This window comes from Phyllostomus hastatus, unplaced genomic scaffold (assembly GCF_019186645.2).
Source record: "Phyllostomus hastatus isolate PE091 unplaced genomic scaffold, TTU_PhHast_1.1 phas_contig_148, whole genome shotgun sequence".
Classification (NCBI taxonomy): domain Eukaryota; kingdom Metazoa; phylum Chordata; class Mammalia; order Chiroptera; family Phyllostomidae; genus Phyllostomus; species Phyllostomus hastatus.
Genome location: NW_025333607.1, coordinates 1,695,354 through 1,715,597, shown reverse-complemented (window position 1 = coordinate 1,715,597; position 20,244 = coordinate 1,695,354). Strand labels below are relative to the sequence as shown.

The 20,244-nt window shown below is 53.0% G+C and overlaps 1 protein-coding gene across 1 annotated transcript; it reads right to left on the bottom strand.

The window, feature by feature from the left end:
* Positions 1-9,010: 9,010 nt before the first annotated feature.
* On the bottom strand, positions 9,011-16,149 carry ZP4 (zona pellucida glycoprotein 4). Its single transcript, XM_045818359.1, has 12 exons — positions 15,975-16,149; positions 15,583-15,704; positions 15,396-15,498; positions 14,381-14,530; positions 13,495-13,682; positions 12,875-12,972; positions 11,620-11,750; positions 11,243-11,432; positions 11,024-11,171; positions 10,637-10,712; positions 9,314-9,418; positions 9,011-9,114 (listed from the first exon to the last, which is right to left on the bottom strand). The coding sequence occupies exons 1-12, from the start codon at positions 16,147-16,149 to the stop codon at positions 9,011-9,013; spliced, it is 1,590 nt and encodes a 529-aa protein (XP_045674315.1).
* Between the last annotated feature and the right edge of the window lie 4,095 nt (positions 16,150-20,244).

Genomic DNA, 20,244 nt, shown 5'->3' with positions numbered 1-20,244 from the left:
GGCATATAAGCATCCATTCGAGAGAAAAACACTGATTGGTTGCCTCTCACACATGTCCCAACCAGGATTGAACCTGCAACCCAGGCATGTTCCCTGACCCGGAATTGAATCAGTGACCTTTTGCTTTGTGGAATGACACCCAACCGAGCCCCACCAGCCAGAGCACTGATAGGCATTCTGATCATCCTGAGCCAACGCTGAGCCAACACGTCCTCGTCCTTTGGAGGCTACAGGCCTCCGGATGAGAGACAGACGACATGTCCACATGGAGGGATACTGCAGCAACGCTGTCCGTGGAGGAGCTGGGGAGGGGCTCACGTTTGTGTGAGCAGAAGCACCCGCGCTCTGGCTTGGGTCTGGACTGGCAGGCAGCATGCGGTTGAGCTCGGGCATTGCAGGCACAGCGTCAGGAATGGAGGATGGGAGTTCTTTTGTGTTTTTTTTTCTTCTATGCAGTTAGAATATTTATTTCTAATTTGGTCATACCCTTTAGTGTTTGTATTGGTAGGATTATGGATCTTTTTATTGTCTTGTACTTTTTTAATTTTAAAAACCATTTATAAATGATACTTCGCAATGAGACAAAAACTAAGTGCAACCTTAGACCCAAAGTGACTGAGTCTTAGTGGAAAGTGGCTTCCAGAGAAAGGTGGGCAGAGCCATATTTATATCTGACCAAATGGATTTCAAGATAAAAAGGATAAGAAGAGACAAAGGTGGACATTTTATCATGATAAAGGGGACAATATCAAGAAAACCTAACACTTACCAATATAGATACACACAGTCAGGGTGCACTAAAATGTATAAAGTATCTCCTAACAGAACTAAAGGGAGAAACTGACAAAAACACAGTTACAGTTGCAGACATAAATACCCCATTGGCAGCAACAATACATAACCAAAACAAAATCAGTAAGGAAATAATTGGCTTTAAATAACACATGAGACCAAATGGACATTGTCAACATTTACAGAGACTTTCATCCCAGAACACCAGAGTACACATCATTTTCTAGTGCACGTGGAACATTCCCAAGTATGGTCCATGTGTTGGGACACAGAACTAGCCTCAGCAAACTTAAGAATGTAATAACACTAAGCATATTCTCTGACTACAGTGCTTTAAAATTGGAAGTCAACTGCAAAAAGATCGCAGAAAACCCACAAATACATGGAGATTAAACAACATGCTACTAAAGAATGGGTGAAAGAAGAAATAAAAGGAAACATCAAAAGACAGAGACAAATGAGAATGACAATAGGACATATTGAAATCTTTGGGGTACAGCAGAGGTGGTTATAAGGAGAGTTTATAGCATTACAGTTTTGCTTCAAGAAACAAAAAACCTCAAATAAGTAACTCATCACATAACAAAGGATTCTTAAGATGATCAGATTTCTCATCAGAAACAACCTAACTTTTTACCTTCAATAAGTAGCAAAAGAAGAATGAAAGAAAACCAAAGTCAGTAGAAGGAAACAATAAAAACTCAAGCAGAATTAAACAAAATAGAGATTTAAAAAGGCAATAGAAAAAGTTAATGCAACAAAGAACTGGTTCTTTGAAAAGATTAATAAACTTGACCAACTTCAGACTAGAATCTCTAAGAAAAAAAGAGAAAAGATTTGAAGAAAGTCAGACATGAAAGAGGAGAAATTGTGACGGACACCACAGAGATGCAAAGGACCATACAAGAATACTAGGTAAGTTTTCATGAAGGTGTGGAGAAACTGGGACCCTCAGACATTGCTGGTGGGATTGTAAAATGGGGCAGCTGCTTTGGAAAATGGTTATGAAGTTCCCCAAGATGTTAAACACAGAGTTACTTTATGGCCCAGCAATTCTACTCCTAGGTATGTACCCAGAGAAATAAAAATGCATGTCTACAGAGGCCATACACTCCAATGTACATGGCGACCTTACTTTCAATAGCCAAAAGAAGTGTGTGGCTCAGATGCTCATCACCTTGTAAATGGAGACATAGAATAGAAAAATGGAATACTATTCAGCCATAAAAAGGGATGAAATAGTGATACTGCTACCACACGAATGAGGTTTGAACACATTATTGTAATAATTTTTCTTTGTGGAATTTTTATGCCTTTGCCAAGTACTTCTATCCAAGGGAAGAAAGGATTTGTGAGTATTTTAATAGGAAATCTGTAAGTGAGTTTCCTAATCTCACTTTAACTCCTATTATCTGATGGAGTCTCTTGCCTCCTGGCCCTTATATCCTCTTAGGTAACCAGCTAACCAAGAAGTCAGAGGGTGATGTGCACCACAGAGGTGAACTATGGTAGAATAGATTGACAAGGCAGTAAGAGGCAATGGTTAAATCCCTGGGCTTGAACCAGACCTCCTGGGTCTGAATTCAGGTCCTGCCACTTGCCTGTAAGATGAGAACAAAGGGACACAAGACTACCTGTACAAACAAAATAGAACTATCAAGAGATAGAAAATCTAGAAGAATGTAAGAGCCAAAACCTTAAAGCCATAAGGATGAATTTAATTTAGTTCTTATTTCATAAGTGATGAAGTTGAGTCTGTAGAGATTAAATATTTTGCCAATAGTCATGGCTAGTATCCTGGTCTGAGTATTCCAGAGAAGATGGGGGTAGCAGGGGCTGACACTTTTTATTACAAAAGAAAATCTAGAGGAGATTAGATCTGGTAGAAGAATAAAGCAGCAGAAATAAAGACAGGACAATAATGATTGAATCTGAGGAACAGAAAAGAATGAAGAAAAGTAAATGGAGTCTGAGGGACTTGTGGGAAATCATCAAATGAACCAACATACTCACTGAGGGAATCCCAGAAGGAGAAGAATGAGACAAAGGGGCAGAGAATATTTGGCTGAAAACATCTCAAATTTTATGAAAGACATCAGTATAAACATCCAAGAAGCTCAATGAATTCCAAGTAGAATGAATAATAGAAATATACACTACGACATACTATAGTCAAACTGTCAAAAGTCAGAGACAAAGCCCTGACTGGTGTAGCTCAATGGATTGAGTGTGGGCCTATGAACCAAAGGGTTGCCGGTTCGATTCTCAGTCAGGGCACATGCCTGGGTTGCAGGCCAGGTCCCCAGTGGGGGGCACATGAGAGGAAACCACACATTGATGTTTCTTTCCATCTCTTTCTTATTCCCTTCCCCTCTCTCTGAAAATATTTTTTTTTTAAATAAAAAAAAGAGTCAGAGACAAAGAGAATCTTGAAGGCAGCAAGAGAGAAGCAACTCATCACATGCAAAGGATTCTTAAGGTGATCAGCAGACTTCTCATCAGAAACTGTAGAGGCCAGGAGGCAGTGGTGTGATACATTCAAAGTGCAAAATGCTGTCCTTCAAAAGTGAGAGAAAAATTTAGACATTCCTAGATAAACAAGAACAGAGAGTTTGTTACCACTAGATCTGTGAGATATGCTCCAAGAAATTCTTCATGGTGAAATGAAAGGACTTTAGGCAGTAACAAAGCCATATGGAGAAATAAAGAGCTCAAAAAATGTGAATTACATGGGCAGTTATAAAAGCTAGCATTATTGTAACAATGGTTGGTAACTCCACTGTTTGTTTTCTCCATGATTTAAGATATTAATGCATTTTTTAATTAAAAATTTACCCCAAACATAGTGGCTTATGATAGCAGTCACCATTTTCCTCATGGTTGTGGTAGAGCAGGAATTCAGAAGGGGCTCAGCTGGGTGGTGCTGGTGTGGGTCTTCCCAATGGTTGCAGGGAGGTGTGGTCTGGGACTGGAGGACCTACCCCCAAGGATGCTCACTCACAGCTGCTGGCTGGGGGCCTCAGGCTGTCTCCACTGGGCTGCTTCAGCTTCCTACTGTGGCATAACACCTGGCTTCTCCAGAGCGAGTGACCCAGGGGCCCACACAGCTGCTGTGCAGCTTTGTACAATGTAGGACCAGGCACATCATCACTTTGGCTATATTCTCTTGTCCCAGGGCCAGACTTATTCAGAGTAGGAGACTACATAAAGATGTTGTATACTAGCAAGGAGGCAGGCTACCAGTATTTGCAGCATCTTTATTACTAATAACCCTAAACTGGAAACAACTCAAATGCCCATCACTATGATAACTGATAAACTAATATTTTGCTGTAGCTTAGAACATAAAAGAACGAACTGCTGACACATGCAATAGAAACAAGTCTCAGACACTAGATCAAAGAGTCCAAGCACAGTAGAGTACGGTTTATTCCGTTTAAGATATTCAAGAACAAGTGAATCTAATCTATGATTTCAGAACTCAGGATGGGCCTTGCCTCTTGGAGTTGCTGACTGGGGTTCTGAGGCTGCTCATGTGTCCCAACTTTGGTCAAGGTGGTGGTTAGACAGATACTTACATATGTAAATATTCAGCAAGTGTATACAACATCGGTATATATGGTGACTCAATCAGAAAGTAAAACAATCCTCAGAAGCTGTGAAACACCTGATCCCTTTGTCAGATAACCAGGAGATTCACCCTTTCATCCTGGCAGTGGGTGGGCTGACCTAGGGCCAGAGATGCTTGGAACCGAGGGCTGTTTTGTCCCCTTAGAAGACGGAATTTAGCATTAGGAAAATACTCTCCCCATGTTACTTTGAACAAGTAGCTCCATTGAAATGGGGAAGAAATAAGAGCATTGATCATTTGCAGTAGAAAATTAGAGCTGATGAATTCCACATCCACACAGAGCTTTCTTCATAAGTGGCTTCCTTCTCAAGTGGCTTTTTTACCCTCTCTTGTGAAGGGACAAGAGTGATATTTGAAGAATACTAACAATAAAGAAAAAGGTCTGAGAGGAAAATGCAGGCCAAGCAAGATTTGTATTTGAATGAGAAGCCATACAATATTTCTGTAAGTCTCAGTCATGTGCTGAAACCAAAGAAAGCTCAAGGAAGTAAAGAGGCAACTTAAGATCATTTCACCTGGAAATTAGTTAGGGGATGGGATCAGCAAAGAGCTCCCGAGAAGCTTATTTTGGCGATGCTTTTAGGCTGGGGGCAGGTCCACACGTTCCTCTCATTGTGTTTCACTTCGTGTATATCATCTCGTGCATCTCATACATCAACCCCATAAGGAAGTGAAAACTCTTGTTATTCTCATCCTTCTGTGCATCTAAGTAACAGTATATAAAAAGAACAGGATTTAAATTTACCATTGAAATATTTTTAAAAAAACAAGACTTTGAAGAAGTAGAAACCCAAAGCTATACAAAGGTGAAAATAAAAGCATTAACTAGGTCATTTAATAGCCAAAGAAGAATTCCAGAAAGCAAGGTGGAAAAGTAAATCAAATAAGAACTTTTCCTCAAGTTGAAAGCCATAGACCCCTAGATTTTCCCCCCATCACTCAGATACCAGTGAAAAATCCTGACAATACTTAGAATGGTGACAGAGAATATTCTAAGTCAAAGCATACAAAACATCCATGGACAGGACACTTGACAGAGGACCAGAAGTCAAATGACAAACTGTAACACTGAATGCCTTGGTCAATAGAGCAGTACCTTCGACAGAGGGCAGGCTCCCCTCGTCTCTAGTTTGGGACCTGGGTGAGTGGGGTCAGGGATACTCAGACATGCAAGTTCTCAAAGTGAGCCACATGCATTTTTCTCAAAGTGATGGAGAACAGTATGTGCTGCTCAAGCTGGGTGTGGACTCAAGGGACAGGACCTGGGACCAGGGGTTCATCCCAAGAAAGGGAAGGTGCTGAAGGGGAACCTCAGGCCACCAGCAGGAAGCCTAGTGGGTTCTTCCACTCCAAGCAGAGTAGGAGGCCATGTTGTCACATGAACACAAGATAAATCAGTGCAGGCACACAAAGAAATAAAATCAGCAATTTTATTGCCCTGGCTGGTGTAGCTCAGTGGATTGGGCACAGGCTTGCAAACCAAAGGGTTGCCAGTTAGATTCCCAGCCAGGGGACCTGCCTGGGTTGCGGGCCAGGCCCCCAGGATGGGGTGTGTAAGAGACAACCACACATTGATGTTTCTCTCCCTTTTTCTCCCTCCCTTTGCCCACTCTCTAAAAATATATAAAGTCTTTTAAAAAATCAGCAATTTTATGCACAGAAACCCCAACACCTGTAAGAATGAATTATGTGATTCCCATTGGATTTAAACAATCTTTCAGGTGAAGGGTAGAGAGTTGTTAACCAGAAATCAGCTTCACTAAGTTAGGAGGATACGGTGAAGGGAGGGGAGAGTTGGGGCAGCGGGGTGGGTCGTGTGTAAGGAGCTATCAGAGAAGGGCTAAAATGACACACATGCCAAGGAGGAGTGTGGTTGAAGAAGGTACATGGCCTCTGGCGATAACAAGGTGTCCAGCCTAGTAAGTGGATGTGCACACCAATAAGCCACTCAAGTCAGTGGTCCCAACCCAGATCTCACTTCAGAGCAGGGGTTCAACCCCAACCAGGTAGCTCTGGCCGGGATCTTTGATTCACAGGTGCGTTGTTACCACTCCTCCCTGAAATGGTCCCTTCTCCTACTCGAGCAGGCCAAGTTCCAACAAGGATTCCAGGATTGGAAACCAGACTCATTCCATCTACTGAAGCATGTTCCACAGAATGTCGCTACCATAAGAATCTCTGAAAAGGGTTCCATGGTCAAATCTGTTTGGGAAATAAGTCTAGGTCCCCTTGGAAGTTCACAGGGCATGAATCTAATCAGCCCGAGGAGCCCCACCAGAGAGAATCCAGCAGGTCCTAGGTCAAGGCTGAAGCACTAGGATTTTTTCTTCAGTTTGATCCAGATTTCTTGTAGGTGTTACCACCCTCCACGGGGGAAAACATAGACACGGGGCCACCGAGTAAGTCACCTAAATGCCACACATGCTGCTGGGGCAGGCTGCCCTCGTCTGTGGGAAACCAAGGGACCTGGCTTTTCAAGTCAGTTCCATTTAGAGGACCCCACACTCCTGCCTGGTTTGGAGGGCAAGCCAGGAGCTTGTGGCCTGATAGATCTCCTGGGACAGCTTTCCTGGGGTTTGCTCCCAGCACAGAGTATCAAGCTTGTCAAATTCCACAACCAGCGTGTGTTTGAACTGAGTGACTTCAGTCACGCTGGAGCGACTTCTAGTCAGATGCAGCGACAGACATTTAAAACGTGGCAAGCACAAAACAATGTTAAGACAGATACAGCTGAGCTACTAAAAAACTTGGAATAATTTGGGTTTGAAGAATAATTTGGGTTTGAGTTTTTTGAACTGCAAATCTTATAAAACCTAAAAATGTGCTATTCCTAGTTACTATTGAACATGGAAATTGAGATTTGCCATTGATACACACTAGGTATAAAAAAATCTGAAGTTAGTTATATGAAATTGTATTTAATACAATACATCTAAAATATTAAAACATTGTCCAAGATTGCTCAGGTGAATTAATGGTACACTGAAGTTGCTACATGACCTAGTTAACCGCTACCTCCACTGCAACTAAAAACCACTGCTTTCCCCTTTGCAACGTCTGGCTTTCAGCACTGTGGAAGGCAGTCAGTAGTGACGGCCCTCTGTGTCCAGATGTCTAGCTTAGCCAGGGCTCCCACACCTCTGGCAAGCCGGACCTATTCCACTGGAACCTGGTCCCCCTGGAGAGCTGAGCACCTTCAGAACATGGAATCAGAAGCACAAGTTCTGGGGTTAGAGTTCGTGGTCCAGCTCCACCATTATCACACCAAGTGATGCTGGCTTATCCAATTAGCTTTGTTTAGAAGGATGCATGCACTTGCTTTGTCTCAGAGGGTAAGGTATTTGACCTCTCTCTGCCCCAGGCCCTGGAGGCTGGGGATGAGTGCCCGCCTTACTAGGTTTTCAGGAGACACAAGTGTTTCAAGTCTCTGTGATAGTTCCTGTCCCCGAGGCAGCGGGCGGGGTCCCGGTCAAGGAAGCCAATACTTAGTCCCTGCTGAGCAGTTCTAAGTGGTTGGGCTTGACTGCAGAGCAGCTGTCTAAAAGCCAAGATGAACAACCTTTACTTTGCTGAATGGTCAAGCGAGCAAAAGCTCCTCCTTGCGGATGAATGGGGAAACCTTACCAGGGTGACTGGCGGAGCTCTTGGGTGAAAAAAATAGAGATTACCCTAGAACTTGACCCACAGCCGTAGTTACCAGGCAGTCTGTGGTAGAACATGTGCCATGAGGACCACCCCACTGTATTTCTACTGGTCTTAGAAATGGCTAAACTAGGAAGTTACTTGGTTCTGGTTCAAAGCTAAGCCTCTGATCAAGCCACCCCCGGTTAACCAATCCAAGACCGAACACCTCTTAGTCAGAGGTGGACACACTGGTTTTCAAAGTGTGGCTTTGGAACAGGAAGATCAGTGTCACCTGAGAAATGGTTAGAAATACAGGTTCTTAAGTCTCAGCGCAGGCCCACTTAATCAAACTCTGGGGGCGAGGCCAGACATCGGTTTCCATCTGCCCTCCTTCGAGTCCCACACACATCAAACTTGAGAGACAGCGGTGTCGGGGATCCAGGACGAGCTCTAGACTGGTACTGCCTTAGTTTGGTTGATCTTGTGGAAGATGGTCCCTCCCACCCCGCCTCCCTGCTGCACATCTCTTGAGCTTATAAAAGTCTGCTCAGTCTGAGATTATCTAGTTCTTGTATATGCTGTTTGAGTCGTCAACTATGAAATTCTACTAAAATGTTGTTATAATCAGAAGATAGGTTGAAATAGAAAAATAGAGTGTTGCAGGTTCAATTCCCAGTCAGGGCACATGCCTCGGTTGCAGGCCATAACCCCCAGCAACCACACATTGATGTTTCTCTCTTTCTCCCTCCCTCCCTTCCCTCTCTGAAAATAAATAAAATCTTTTAAAAAAGCAAAATAGGGTGTCATGGTTTTTATTCTATTCTTGGGTAACCACCAAGCTGAAGAGACGAGATGCCGACAACAGGTAAAGGGCTGATCTAAAGCAATCAGCCTTTCAAATGAGAAGCTGGGCACAGGCTGCTAGTGGACTCTAGTTTTATTAGCATATTTGATCTGAGTGACTCATCTCCGCTTCCTGATAGCCAGGTAGGACACGAACAAGACTCCAACAATTAAGGTCCCGCAGAGGCCAGCCACCCACAGAGCTCGGGAGTCTGCCGGAGAGCCTGGTGAGGAAGAGAGGTTGGTGTGGTGAGCGGCCTCCTGAGCACCACCAGCTGTCTCTAGCCATCAGAACAACTAGCTAGTCCCCTTTTCGGAGATGCACACAGACTAGTAAGGGAGAGGAAGCGGGTGAGGAAGGAGCTTTGGTTTGACGAGTGGTTCAGGTAGCTGGTCGGGTCTTCTACTCACGCGAGTATTCACGAAACTTTTCTGAAGCGTCCTCAGTGGCTTGGAGGAGAATCATGGGACCCTTGCTGGAAATGCTGGCAGTGCCGTTGTGGGAATGGATGTCGGAGTTTCTCCTTCCTGTTGGAGAGAAGAGAGCTTGGGGTGTGTCGCGTTTTTGCAAGTGGGGTTGTGGGGCATTAGGAAGGGAGAGTCTAATGCAAGGCCAGGTTCCTCAATGCATGCAGTTCCTTCAGAAAACTCACATGCATGTGTCAGCCCTCATATTACTATTTTAAGTCTGTCTTGCTCAAATTTGTTTTGTCTGGCTGTTACCTTAGTTTCGCCAGTTTGGGAGTACAGACCAAGTCATGATGTTGGACTACCCCCGAATGCCACTCTTTCTTAAGTGGAACTTAGACACTAGCAGGCTAACACCAGGACCCTTTCCAGTGACGACAGGAAACTGGAAATGAGTTGACAGCAGAGCTCTGTTTGAGTCCAATGGCTTTCACCAGTTATTGGCCCTTGGAAAGGTTAACCTAAGTTTAATTCCCCTGAAGAATATAGATTGTATGCAGCGGTGGTGTTAAATATTCGATACTTAATGTACTATTTTTAAGATTTTATTTATTTTTAGAGAGGGGGAGGGAGAGAGGGAGAGAAACATCAATGTGTGGTTGCCTCTTGCACGCCCCCTACTGGGGACCTGGCCTGCAACTCAGGCATGTGCTCTGACTGGGAATTGAACCTGAGACCTTTTGGTTCACAAGGCCAGGCTCAGTCCACTGAGCCACAATAGCCAGGGTTTAATGTAGTATTTTTTTCAAAACTATCATTACTATAAGGGCTTTTTTTTTTTTTTTTTGCTAGCAGGGACTTAAAGCTTCAGGGCTCATGAATGCAGGAGCTAGACACATAAGTGTTAGCAGACTGGGTGGAAGCATGCACGTGTGCACAGACACACAGTAGGATCGTTGGGCCTGGCCAGCTAGAGCTCGTGTTCTAAGCCTTCAATCACGTCCACCTGTCAGGCCCTCCTTTAAGCAGGTGGCGAAGTTTACACCTGTGAGCTGCCCAGACAGAACGTGGTTTTAATTGGGCCATATGTAGGCCATGAACCAGTTTGACTCCTGGCCTAATGAAAATTCATAGGGAGAAAGCTAAGGCTGAGAGTCACAAGGATTTTCAGCTTATATTTCAAAGGCTTGGGACTCTGAAGCCAGTCCCTGTTTCTGTTCTACTCTTCAAAACAGTTCATGAAACCTCATCAGTAGGCTGGGTCCCTGGTCTGAGTCATCTGCACAGTGTGCAAGGTTAGCTCTGGGGACTCTGAGTGCCGACGGCTCAGGTACTCACTCCTGGCAGCGGGACAGGTCACACAGGCTGGCGCCCCCGCGGACTGGCAGATGGACACGCTGCAGTGCAGATACACCTGGGAGCCAAGAGAAGTGGGGTCCCGCTGTAGCCCCATCAGGAGGGGAGGTTGGGACCGCTTTACCTCCCTGGCAGGGAGCACATCAAAAGCAAGTCAGAAAGTCTCGGTAGCCTAAGCCGGTATCGCAGTGGCACCGGAGAACCAGGGTGACACCCGCAAACGTCCCTCATGTCACCTGTACCGAGGTTGCTCTGAGGCAGTACCAATGGCCAGCATTAAAGACCAGTCTCAGCCGAGGGTGGCCTGACGTGGGAACGCGGGAGCAGGGGTCCGAGCCCTGCTGAGGAGCAGGGAAGGGGGCGTCATACCGGTCCCATGAGCGCCTGCCTGGCCCCTGGGTCCACGAAGCTGAAGGTGAAGATGCTGAAGCGCTGGTAGTGGGAAGGGAAGGGCAGGCCCGAGGCATTCTGGACAGGGATCAGCTGGGTCTGGTAGTTGTCTCCAGTGTAGGGGCATCTGGTGGGGACACCCCAGTCAGGGGGGCTTTCCCGAGGGGCTGTGCCACAGGTGTGTGGAAGAGCACTCACCCCCTCTCCAGCAGGGGCCACTGGGGCTGATGCAGGGGGTCCGGGCTGGGCGTGGCCCAGCACTGATGCAGCAGCAGCCCGAGGTCGGGGTCAGTTCTGTGGCGGAGGGAGACCTCCACGTAGATGGGTTCCCGCAGTAACTTCACCACGGGGTAGTCACCAGCGCCGTAGTAGGCGCTGTAGTTTTTATCTGCAAGGGGCCAAAGTGAGCTGCAGTGGTGGGGACAGAGCTAGGACACTCTGGGTTGCCTGAGGCAGACCAGCGCGCACATTAACTCCTCTAGCAAGTGTCTCATGACCAAGGCAGGGCCTCCATGCCCAGAAGAGCGACAGGACTCGGACTGCAGGCCGCACGCTCACGGCCAGGCGGGTCTTACCTTTGGCAATCTGAAGTTCCAGCGTCAGGGGTCCAGGCTGGGTCTGAGGCAAGAGCTCAGGGAAGACCAGCAAGTGGATGTGAAGCGGGAGGGTGTAGCTGCTCACAGCGTAGGTGCAGCTGACCCGGAGCCTGCGGAGAACCGGGTGCTGGCCAGCTCCAGGGGGCGGGCTGCATCCCGTCCCTGGGCTGCTCAGGGGGCCACTCAGAGAGCCAGGTGTTGGGGAGGTTTGTGAATGCCATGGGCCCGGTCCCTGGCCATGGGGGGGCCTCTATTTTAGTGGGGGAAAGCACGGTGAAGGGGGTCAGTGGGGAAGGGTGGAAGGCTTGGGAAACCCACAATGGACACGGGCCTGTGGAGAAACGGGTGCTTTCGGTAGAGAAGGCCGTCGGGACCGTCTCACGGGGACTTGGCGTGAGGGAAGATGACGTGCCAGGATGGAGGCACAGGAGGGAGACAACAGCTGACAGAGCAGCGTGTGGAGTCTGAGGTCCTTCAAAGACGACAGAAGGGCAATGCATGGGGGAGGGAGACGGGGGGGGAGGGAGACGGGGGGGGAGGGAGACGGGGGGAGGGAGACGGGGGGGAGGGAGACGGGGGGAGGGAGGCGGGGGAGGGAGACGGGGGGAGGGAGGCGGGGGGAGGGAGACGGGGGGGAGGGAGACGGGGGGGGAGGGAGACGGGGGGAGGGAGACGGGGGGAGGGAGACGGGGGAGGGAGACGGGGGGGGAGACGGTGGGGGGGAGACGGTGGGGGGGAGACGGTGGGGGGGAGACGGTGGGGGGGAGACGGTGGGGGGGAGACGGTGGGGGGGAGACGGTGGGGGGGAGACGGTGGGGGGGAGACGGTGGGGTGGGGAGACGGTGGGGGGGAGACCACGTAAGGGGGTCAGGCTGGAGAAGGGTCCCGTGGGTCACACATGGTGTCCAGTTTAAAGTGCTCTCCCTGTCTTCCTGCAGCTGGAAGCAGGCTGTCTGACCCAGGAGTTTAAAGGGACCCTTTCTGCTACAGCGTGGACTGTGGGCGGTGGAAGGGAAAAGGCCAGAATGAGACAGGTGCGCTGAGCGAAGAACACAGCTGAACTTGGGGCTTAGCTCAGGCTGGGGCCAGCAGACCTCGTGAGCGCGGCCAGTGAGGCCACACGGCCGCACAGCCCGGCGCCAGGTGGGCTCTCCCGTGGGGAAGGGTCCTGCGGGTCCAGCGGCAGCCTCTGAGCTGCTGTGCGTCTGGCCGGGCAGGTGAGCCGGGACCTTACCTGAAGGTGCTGTCGCGGGTGATGGAGCCGAGGCTCCACGTTTGCACATCCCTGGCCGCCACCAGCTCGTTCTCGTACACCACCTGGCCCCCAGCGATCTGGGGGGTGGGGGTCGACCAAGAAGGCCCGTCACTGCTGCTGGCCCGAAGCCGCTCCCCTTGGGGCCTGCTCGGGTCCAGTGCTCAGCGACACTGCCCCGCCCCCCGTTGCCTGTTGCAGAGGCAGGGCCGGTGTCCTCCACCACCCTGGGACACGGCCACCTGGCCTCGCTTGAGGACAGAGGACAGGGAGGGGCGGGGCATATTCCCATGGGGCCCCACTGGGGCATGGCCCCGCTGGGTGCCCAGGCAGTGTGGTAAGAGGAGTCTGTTCTGGTTCTCCTCCCCCCGGGGTCCGTGCCAGCCCCCGTGGAGCACAGCTGACGTGGGCTGGGCCCCATGTCCAGGGCGGCCTCCGAGGTCCCAGGGGTGAGCCCCCTCCCATCATAGAGACTGTCCCACACCCGGAGCAGGGCCCGGCGTATCCCCGTGGCTCCTCATCCAGCCCTCCCCCCAGCCACTAGGGCGCTTCCCACCTGCCTGACAGGGTCAGGAGCAACGCGAAAGGCCAGCGGTCCTCACCTGCCTTGTGGTGCCGCAGGAAGTGAACGGGAACCGGAACAGGGCGAAGGCTGGTGTGGCCGTCACGGGTTTACACTCACTGTCGTTCCCGAAGGCCAGGTGCACAGAGTTCAAGAGCAGGGGTGGCGAGGTCACGTTCCGGGGCACGGCGATGGAGAAGTGGCCGTCCTGGGTGCAGTGCGAGGTCACTGGAACATCAGAGGTACAGGGCTGGAGGCAGGGGCCCTGCTACTAGCCCCTGGGTAGCTAGACGGGAGTCTGACTTAGCTGGTCTGAGCATCCCCAGAGAAGGGGACATCCCTGGCTGGGACATCCCTGGCTGGGACCTCCACGCCGGCTCAGCTGCCCGGAGCTTAATTAGGGCTCTGGGTCAGCACCTGGGTGTGCCTCTTGCCTGCATCACATACTGTGGGACCTCAGGAAAAGTATTTAACCTCCTGGCTGCAGCTTCATCTGCAAATGGGGGCAGTGGTGCCTGCTCTGTGTGGCCGATGGGGTGTTTTCAGAGCTGAGAACAGAGTGGCCAGTGTGCAGTCAGTGAGGGTCATTGGCCTTAGAACACCCGAGAGTGTGACTTGGGAGAGACAGCAAGCAGTCTCTGAAAAAAGGCTCATCCAGACCCCACTGCGGTGGGAGGCCCATCCTGCACCTGGACTTGACTTCCTGAGGCCGCTAAGTGTTACGGCTCTACCTTAAGACTCTGAGGAGCTCAGACAACAGAAGCTGCAGAAAGCTTGCTCACTAGGGCCAGGGTGCAGGGGGCACGGCCTCTGGTCGTTTTCAGTACCTGCCTTCTGGGGTTGGAGGGTGGGGGACGAACCTCCCCCAGGTTCAGTGGCAGGTAAGGGGCACTTTCCTCAGCTGGTTTCAAAGAAGCCACACGCACCTGTGTTGGCATAGTAACAGGAGTCCCCCGTGGAGTTGTAGCAGCAGCCCAGCCTCTGACAGTCGCCTGGTGTGGTGGGGGGAGGGGCGCAGGGAAGCCTGTCCCACTCGGGCACAGAGTCGCACAGGGTGGCCGCCGGAGTGCTCTGGGCTGCGTTTGGAGAGGAGAGCCACTCGAGTCAGGCCACAAAGCTCGGGCCTGACAGGAGAGATTTGGTTACAAAGCATGGGGGTTCCCATAGATATCCAGACGGCTGGGGTGGAAAGGTCCCTATCACACATCAGATTACGTCCCAGGAAGTTACTCAAATATTAAGTTGCCTGGCAGGAGTCCCTGAAATTAGTATTTTTTGGAAAAAAAAAGACTCTAAGGAGGTCGGGAGAAGCAGGGGTCTCCCCCGGAGCACCGCTCCACTGGGGCCACGGGACACCTGCTGGCCTCTGAGATGTGGGGCCGGCCAGGGGGCTGCCCAGGATGGTGTCTGGTCACCGCGTCTTGTCAGTGTCACCCCCTGGGCTGCACTGAGTAGCAAAGGGGTGAGCAGAGCGAGTTCCACGTGGGTGTCTATTCTGACTGAACGGGGGGCTCCCAGGTCACCGGGCAAGACCTGCGGGAGCTGGGGTCCCAGCTAATGCCCCAGCCAGGAGATCAAGGGGCCCCCAGAGGGGCTGGCCTCACTCAGCTGGCCCTGGGAGGCCAAGTCCTCCCAACAGCTTCCACGCCCTTCCCCGCCTGCCGCCTCAAGCCCTGAGGGCCCGCTCCTGGGGCAGTTCCTGTCTGTCTGAGTCCACCGTGAGCAGCCCGTGGCCAGGCTCACTGCTGGGGGGGTCCTCGACAGTGCTCAGGCCCTGGGGGGTTGCGGAGGGACCTCACGAGCCCTCCCCACAGGCTCCCCCACGCCGGGCTCACTCAGGTGGACGTTGTCCTAAGGATGCGGGTGGAGGGAGGGCTGTGGACCGTCCATCAGGAGCGGCAGTGTCCCTGCACAGGGCAGGTGGGGGTGACCCGCACGCACCTGGGGAAGCCATGGGACACTGGAGCAGCCTGGTCTTCACTATCGGCCAGAGCCCAGCAGCTGCTGTGTCTTTGACGCCGACTAGCATGAGGTGGTGGGAGTCCTGGAGAGAGGGACCCGGGTCAGCCTGGGGGGTGGGGGGACACAGGGCGGGGCTCGGCGTTCCCGAAGCCTGGGTCTTACTCACCCAGTTGATGACGAAGCAGCCGCTGTAGGACGCCTCCAGCACCACGGAGCTGCCGGGGCCCTCCGTCACCCGGGTGCCACAGCCAGAGTCGTTGCGCAGCCTGTGGAGCAGGCTGGCCTTATCTGGGGTGGGGGGGACGGGCAGAGAGCACAGGTGGTCTGTCATCGTGGTGACCGTGCAGGGGAGGGGCAACCCCAGAGGGCCACCACCAAGGAGAGGGAGGAACCAGAGGGGGCTCGGTTCAGGAGTGAGGTGACAAGTGACATGTCTGCAGACAAGCTGCCGAGTTGGCCAAGGGGTCAGCATTGGGGGGATAGGGCGCTGGAGGGTGGTTTCAGGTGGCCGTGGTGATGAGCCACTGGCTGGCTCAGCAGGTGCGTCCTCAGACTTACCCCACGCTATCAGGGTGGGAGGCGTCCCCGTGTCCGGATCGACAGGGTGCGCAGTGAGCCGAAGGCTCTGGGGCCCACAGTGGAGCGTGCCAATATCTTCCAGTGCCTGGGGCTCAGGCGGGCCACTCGCAGCCAGAGCCAGGGGAAGACAGAGCAGCAGGGACCACAGCCACATCGCGCCACCAGGAACCCGCCCGCGGTGAGTCCTTCACGTGCGTTCTGAGCCCGGCTGCTGTGCGCAGAGGGTTCCCTTATATAATACAGGGGGAGGGCTGTGCTCGGGAGCACAGCTGCCGCCGCAGGTGGTGGGCCTCCTGGCGGGAGGGCGCGTCCTCCAGGCCCCTGCATCTCAGGCCATAGGCTGCAGCTGCCCCCAGGCAGCCTGCAGAGCTGGGAAACCTAGAGCTCGAGGAGGCATCCTCAGGGCTGCTCCGTGCAGCACTGATGAACTCTGGGCTTCAGAGGACCTTCCTCTGGAACCTTCCCTGTTTGGGCAAGGCCCAGCTCTGCCCCGTGTGAGCTGCAGGACCCCGTGAGTCACCACGTGGGGGCATCAGTGTCCTCACCCGTGACCGGGCCAGGAGGTGTGTGCTTGAGGATGCAGTGACACCGTGTCGATCACGTGGCCGGCCCGAGGCGGGCCGGCGCTCCTCCAGGTGGTCAGGGCCCGCTGGGACCTGTCTCCTGCCCACTGGCCCTCAGTCCCTGCACAGCTGGGGCCTGGCCTGTGATGCCGGAGAAATGTAAACTCGGTCCCTGAGGGGAGTAACCCACCAAGGGAGTCCCGACGAGGCCCAGAGCTTTCCTTGGCCCCTGGCAGGTGTTTCGGCCACATTTTCATAAACACGCTGAGGTCTCCTAATTGCCCGCTTATGTTTTTGTTCCCCTCGTGAGCTGCAGTCTCCTTGCAGCAGCCCTGGCCCAGTCTCACCACGGCGCCGGGCCAGTGGCAGGGGCACCCCGAGAGATGTGGGGATGGAGGGACTGGCTCCTCCGGTGAGGGGACGGCATGGACTCCGCCAGTGACCCCACAGGCCTCGTGAGTATATTTGCCCTAAGGCTCATCACATGAAGAAGTTTCCCAAGGTGGCCAAAGATCTCAGCCAAAGCACCTGGAACTACAGCCAGGTGCCTTGAGTTCGCTTTAACTCATGAGAGAGAACACAGGAGCCTGTGTCCTCTGCGGGAAATGATACGACCCATTGACCTCGTGGCAACACACCGCGGAGGGACTGCGAGCTCTGACCTCACGGACAGGACGTGGTTCCCGACGTCCCCCCCGGGGCCTGGGCTCAGCCGCTGGTCGGTCACATGCCCCCGCCTTGCTCACAGGACTGGCTGCCTTGGACTGTGACGACCACGTCCTTCCTCAGGGTCCCCACCAGGAGCCCTGGGGACAGGGGCAGTGTCTTACTTGTGGGCACCCTGGATGCCCAAGATGGCGTGAACTCGGCAGCCTCAGAGGAAGGAAGGACTCCATGGAAGTGCTTTTACGGGCGGCGTGTCCCTGGGCTAATGACCCCCTTGAAAATGTGGTTTCCAAACCTCACAGGCACCCCAGTGTTGTTTTCCTTTCTTTTTTTTAGGTTGAAGTTATACTCATCACTGCCAGGAACGACACATGTGATCGTAATGAGGAAGTTTGAGGGTGGGTTTGTGGGAGATGTCCCAGGGGTTCAAAGGCCAGCCTCCCGGCTGGACTCACCGGGCTGCTCTCTAAAGCGGCGAGGAGCCGGGGAGGCAGAACGCGCAGAGGTTCTGCTGATCTGGGCGAGGGGTGGATCTGGGTACGAGGGCCGAGTCATCCCTTAGTAGCTCTGGGACCTCGGTCAATGAGTCACCACTTATGCACCTGAGTCAGGAGGCATTCGGACCGCAACCTGGTTGTTGTGAGGTGCAACAGCATAATGTATGCACAGTGCTTATTACAAGGCTTGCTGCACAGTCACACTGGTTAAATTGTCACTGACACCAAGACCAGTGCACAGGTGTGGCCACAACGATGGGGGGAGGCAGGCAGGTGCAGGTGTGCGCTGTGGGCGTCTCTGATGTGAGGGGCGCCTCCGGAACAGCCTCCACCTGTGGGGCTGCCCCCAGGGAGGGTCGCGGTTTACTTTACAGCCAAGGAGCAAACTTCAGTCCGGAACTGTGTTGCGGTGTCTGGAAGTCCCCTGGGGAGGGGGGTCCCATCGTCACCCTGATGCCACGGTGGGAGAGGATGAATCCTAGGATAAGGTCAGCAGGGCTGGGATGAGGCGAGTTCACGCTCACACCTGTGCCGAATACCCTGAGGCGGCCTTCACTCAGCTGCACCGTTTATCAGTTTCAGGAGCGAGAATGCACCCGTAACAGGTGATCCGCCTGCAGAAGCCCGGGGCCCGCTGTGAAGCAATCGTACCCCCTATTGTCTCGGTGCTGGGCTGGGGGTCTTCCTCGAGCAGCATTGGAACGTTTCCGTTGACCCTGGGGACTGGCGTGGAGCTTTCCCTGACACCTGCAGGCACGTCCCGCGCTGCTCCGGAGCTGGGCTGCGTGCGGCTGTGCCGGGGTTGCTGGGGCACTCCTGCTCCCCGGAGTTGGCAGCCCTCAACGTCCCCACGCTGTGGCTGGGGTGTGTCCTCGGGGCTGCAGCGGGCAGGGTCTGGTAAACAAAGCCCAGGAACCTGTCTTCCAGTGAGAAGAGGCAACATCAGAGCTGCCTCACCGTGGAGGGATGCGGAGGCCATGGGGAGCGCTCACCAATCAGTGACTGGAGCGGCGAGGGGCACCCAGCTGCCCGGGTGTGGGGTGGAAATCAGGACACTTCCCAGGGGAGATGCCACGTAATTTCCTGTAGGAACTTCAGCTTTCCCTTTGCAACAAGAAAGGGCAGAGCGTGAGCTGAGTCAGTGGTGAGGACTGAGCCCACCAGCAGGCCCCTCTGTCCTGGGCCACAAGGCCCACCTCCCAGGCTCCCCTCCCCACCCCCTGGCTGCCCTGCAGCCACTGCTCACGTGTCTTCTGCCCTCCTGCCCAGCCCTTCCTTTGCTGCCATGACCACCCCCCGCAGGGGCTGCAATGACGGACTTCTGGGAGGGGGTTTCCAATAAAACTTGACATGAGTGTTCTGGCCCCTATAGGCTGTGTCTATTGGAATGTGTGCCCCTCCCAAATTATGCGCATACACTTAAGGGGGGGCCAGCAGCCCCCTCGGATCAGGGCCTACACGAATGGCTCCCTTTCACTTAGAGCTGTAAAGACCTATTTCCAAAGGAGGTCGTGGTTCGAGGTGGGGGGGGCAGGGGCGCAGCTCAGCCGAGAGCACCCGGTGTGCAAGTGTAGCACCTGCCGTCTGGGTCGTGCTGGCCCCTGTCTGGGCCTCTCCACTTCGCTTCTGGATGAAACGAGAACTGTGTGCTTGTGGATGCTTCCGTTTCTTTGCTTCTGGAACTTTATTTCCTTGTGGAAATTACAAGCCTTGCTTCAGCTCCCCCGAGGGGGTTTTTAGATTTATTCTCATTCAGGGCAGGGGTGTCAAACTCATTTTCACGGGGGGCCACATCAGCCTCGCGGTTGCCTTCCAAGGACCGAATGTAATTTTAGGGCTGTATACATGTGACTACTGCTTAACAGTTCAGCGTGAGCTCGGCACTTCGGGGTAGAAACAAGGTGCCAGGTTGGATAAAACAAGGTGGAGGGCCGGGTTTGGCCTTTGGGCCTTGTGTTTACCACCTGTGGTTTAGGGGGCAGGCTGGCTGGTTGGTCCTCAGGGCTGTTTGGTTTGGGGAGCAGGGACAGGGCAGGATGGAAAGTTTAGGAGAAAGGTTGCAGGCCACCGGGGAGCCACATGCCCTTTGGCCTCTGCTGTGGGTGGGATGACGACGCTGGAGGCAACTGGGTGATTATTCACGGAGGCTGTGGGAGATGCCCTCTCTGTACTCCTGCATCTGCCTCCCATCCCCACCCAATGCCATCAGGATACAGCCTTGTCCCCCAACCAAGCACCCCGGTTTCCTCCTCTCTGGGGGTAGGCAGCCTCGCCGTCTCTGTGGGACCACGTCCTCACTTCCCTGGGGCAAAGTCCTCCTGGGCTGGCAGTGCCTGGGACACCTGGGACCTACTCCAGGTGTAAGTTTTGGGCCCTCACTCCTGACCTTGTGAGTCAGAAACTTGGTGTGGGGTCAGCAACCTAACACTTTTCCAGGTGAGCCCGACACTCAGGGCTGGAACCGCTGCCTCAGGGCTGACCTTGCCAGACCGATCCCCGGAAGCGGTTCTCAACCCCCACGGC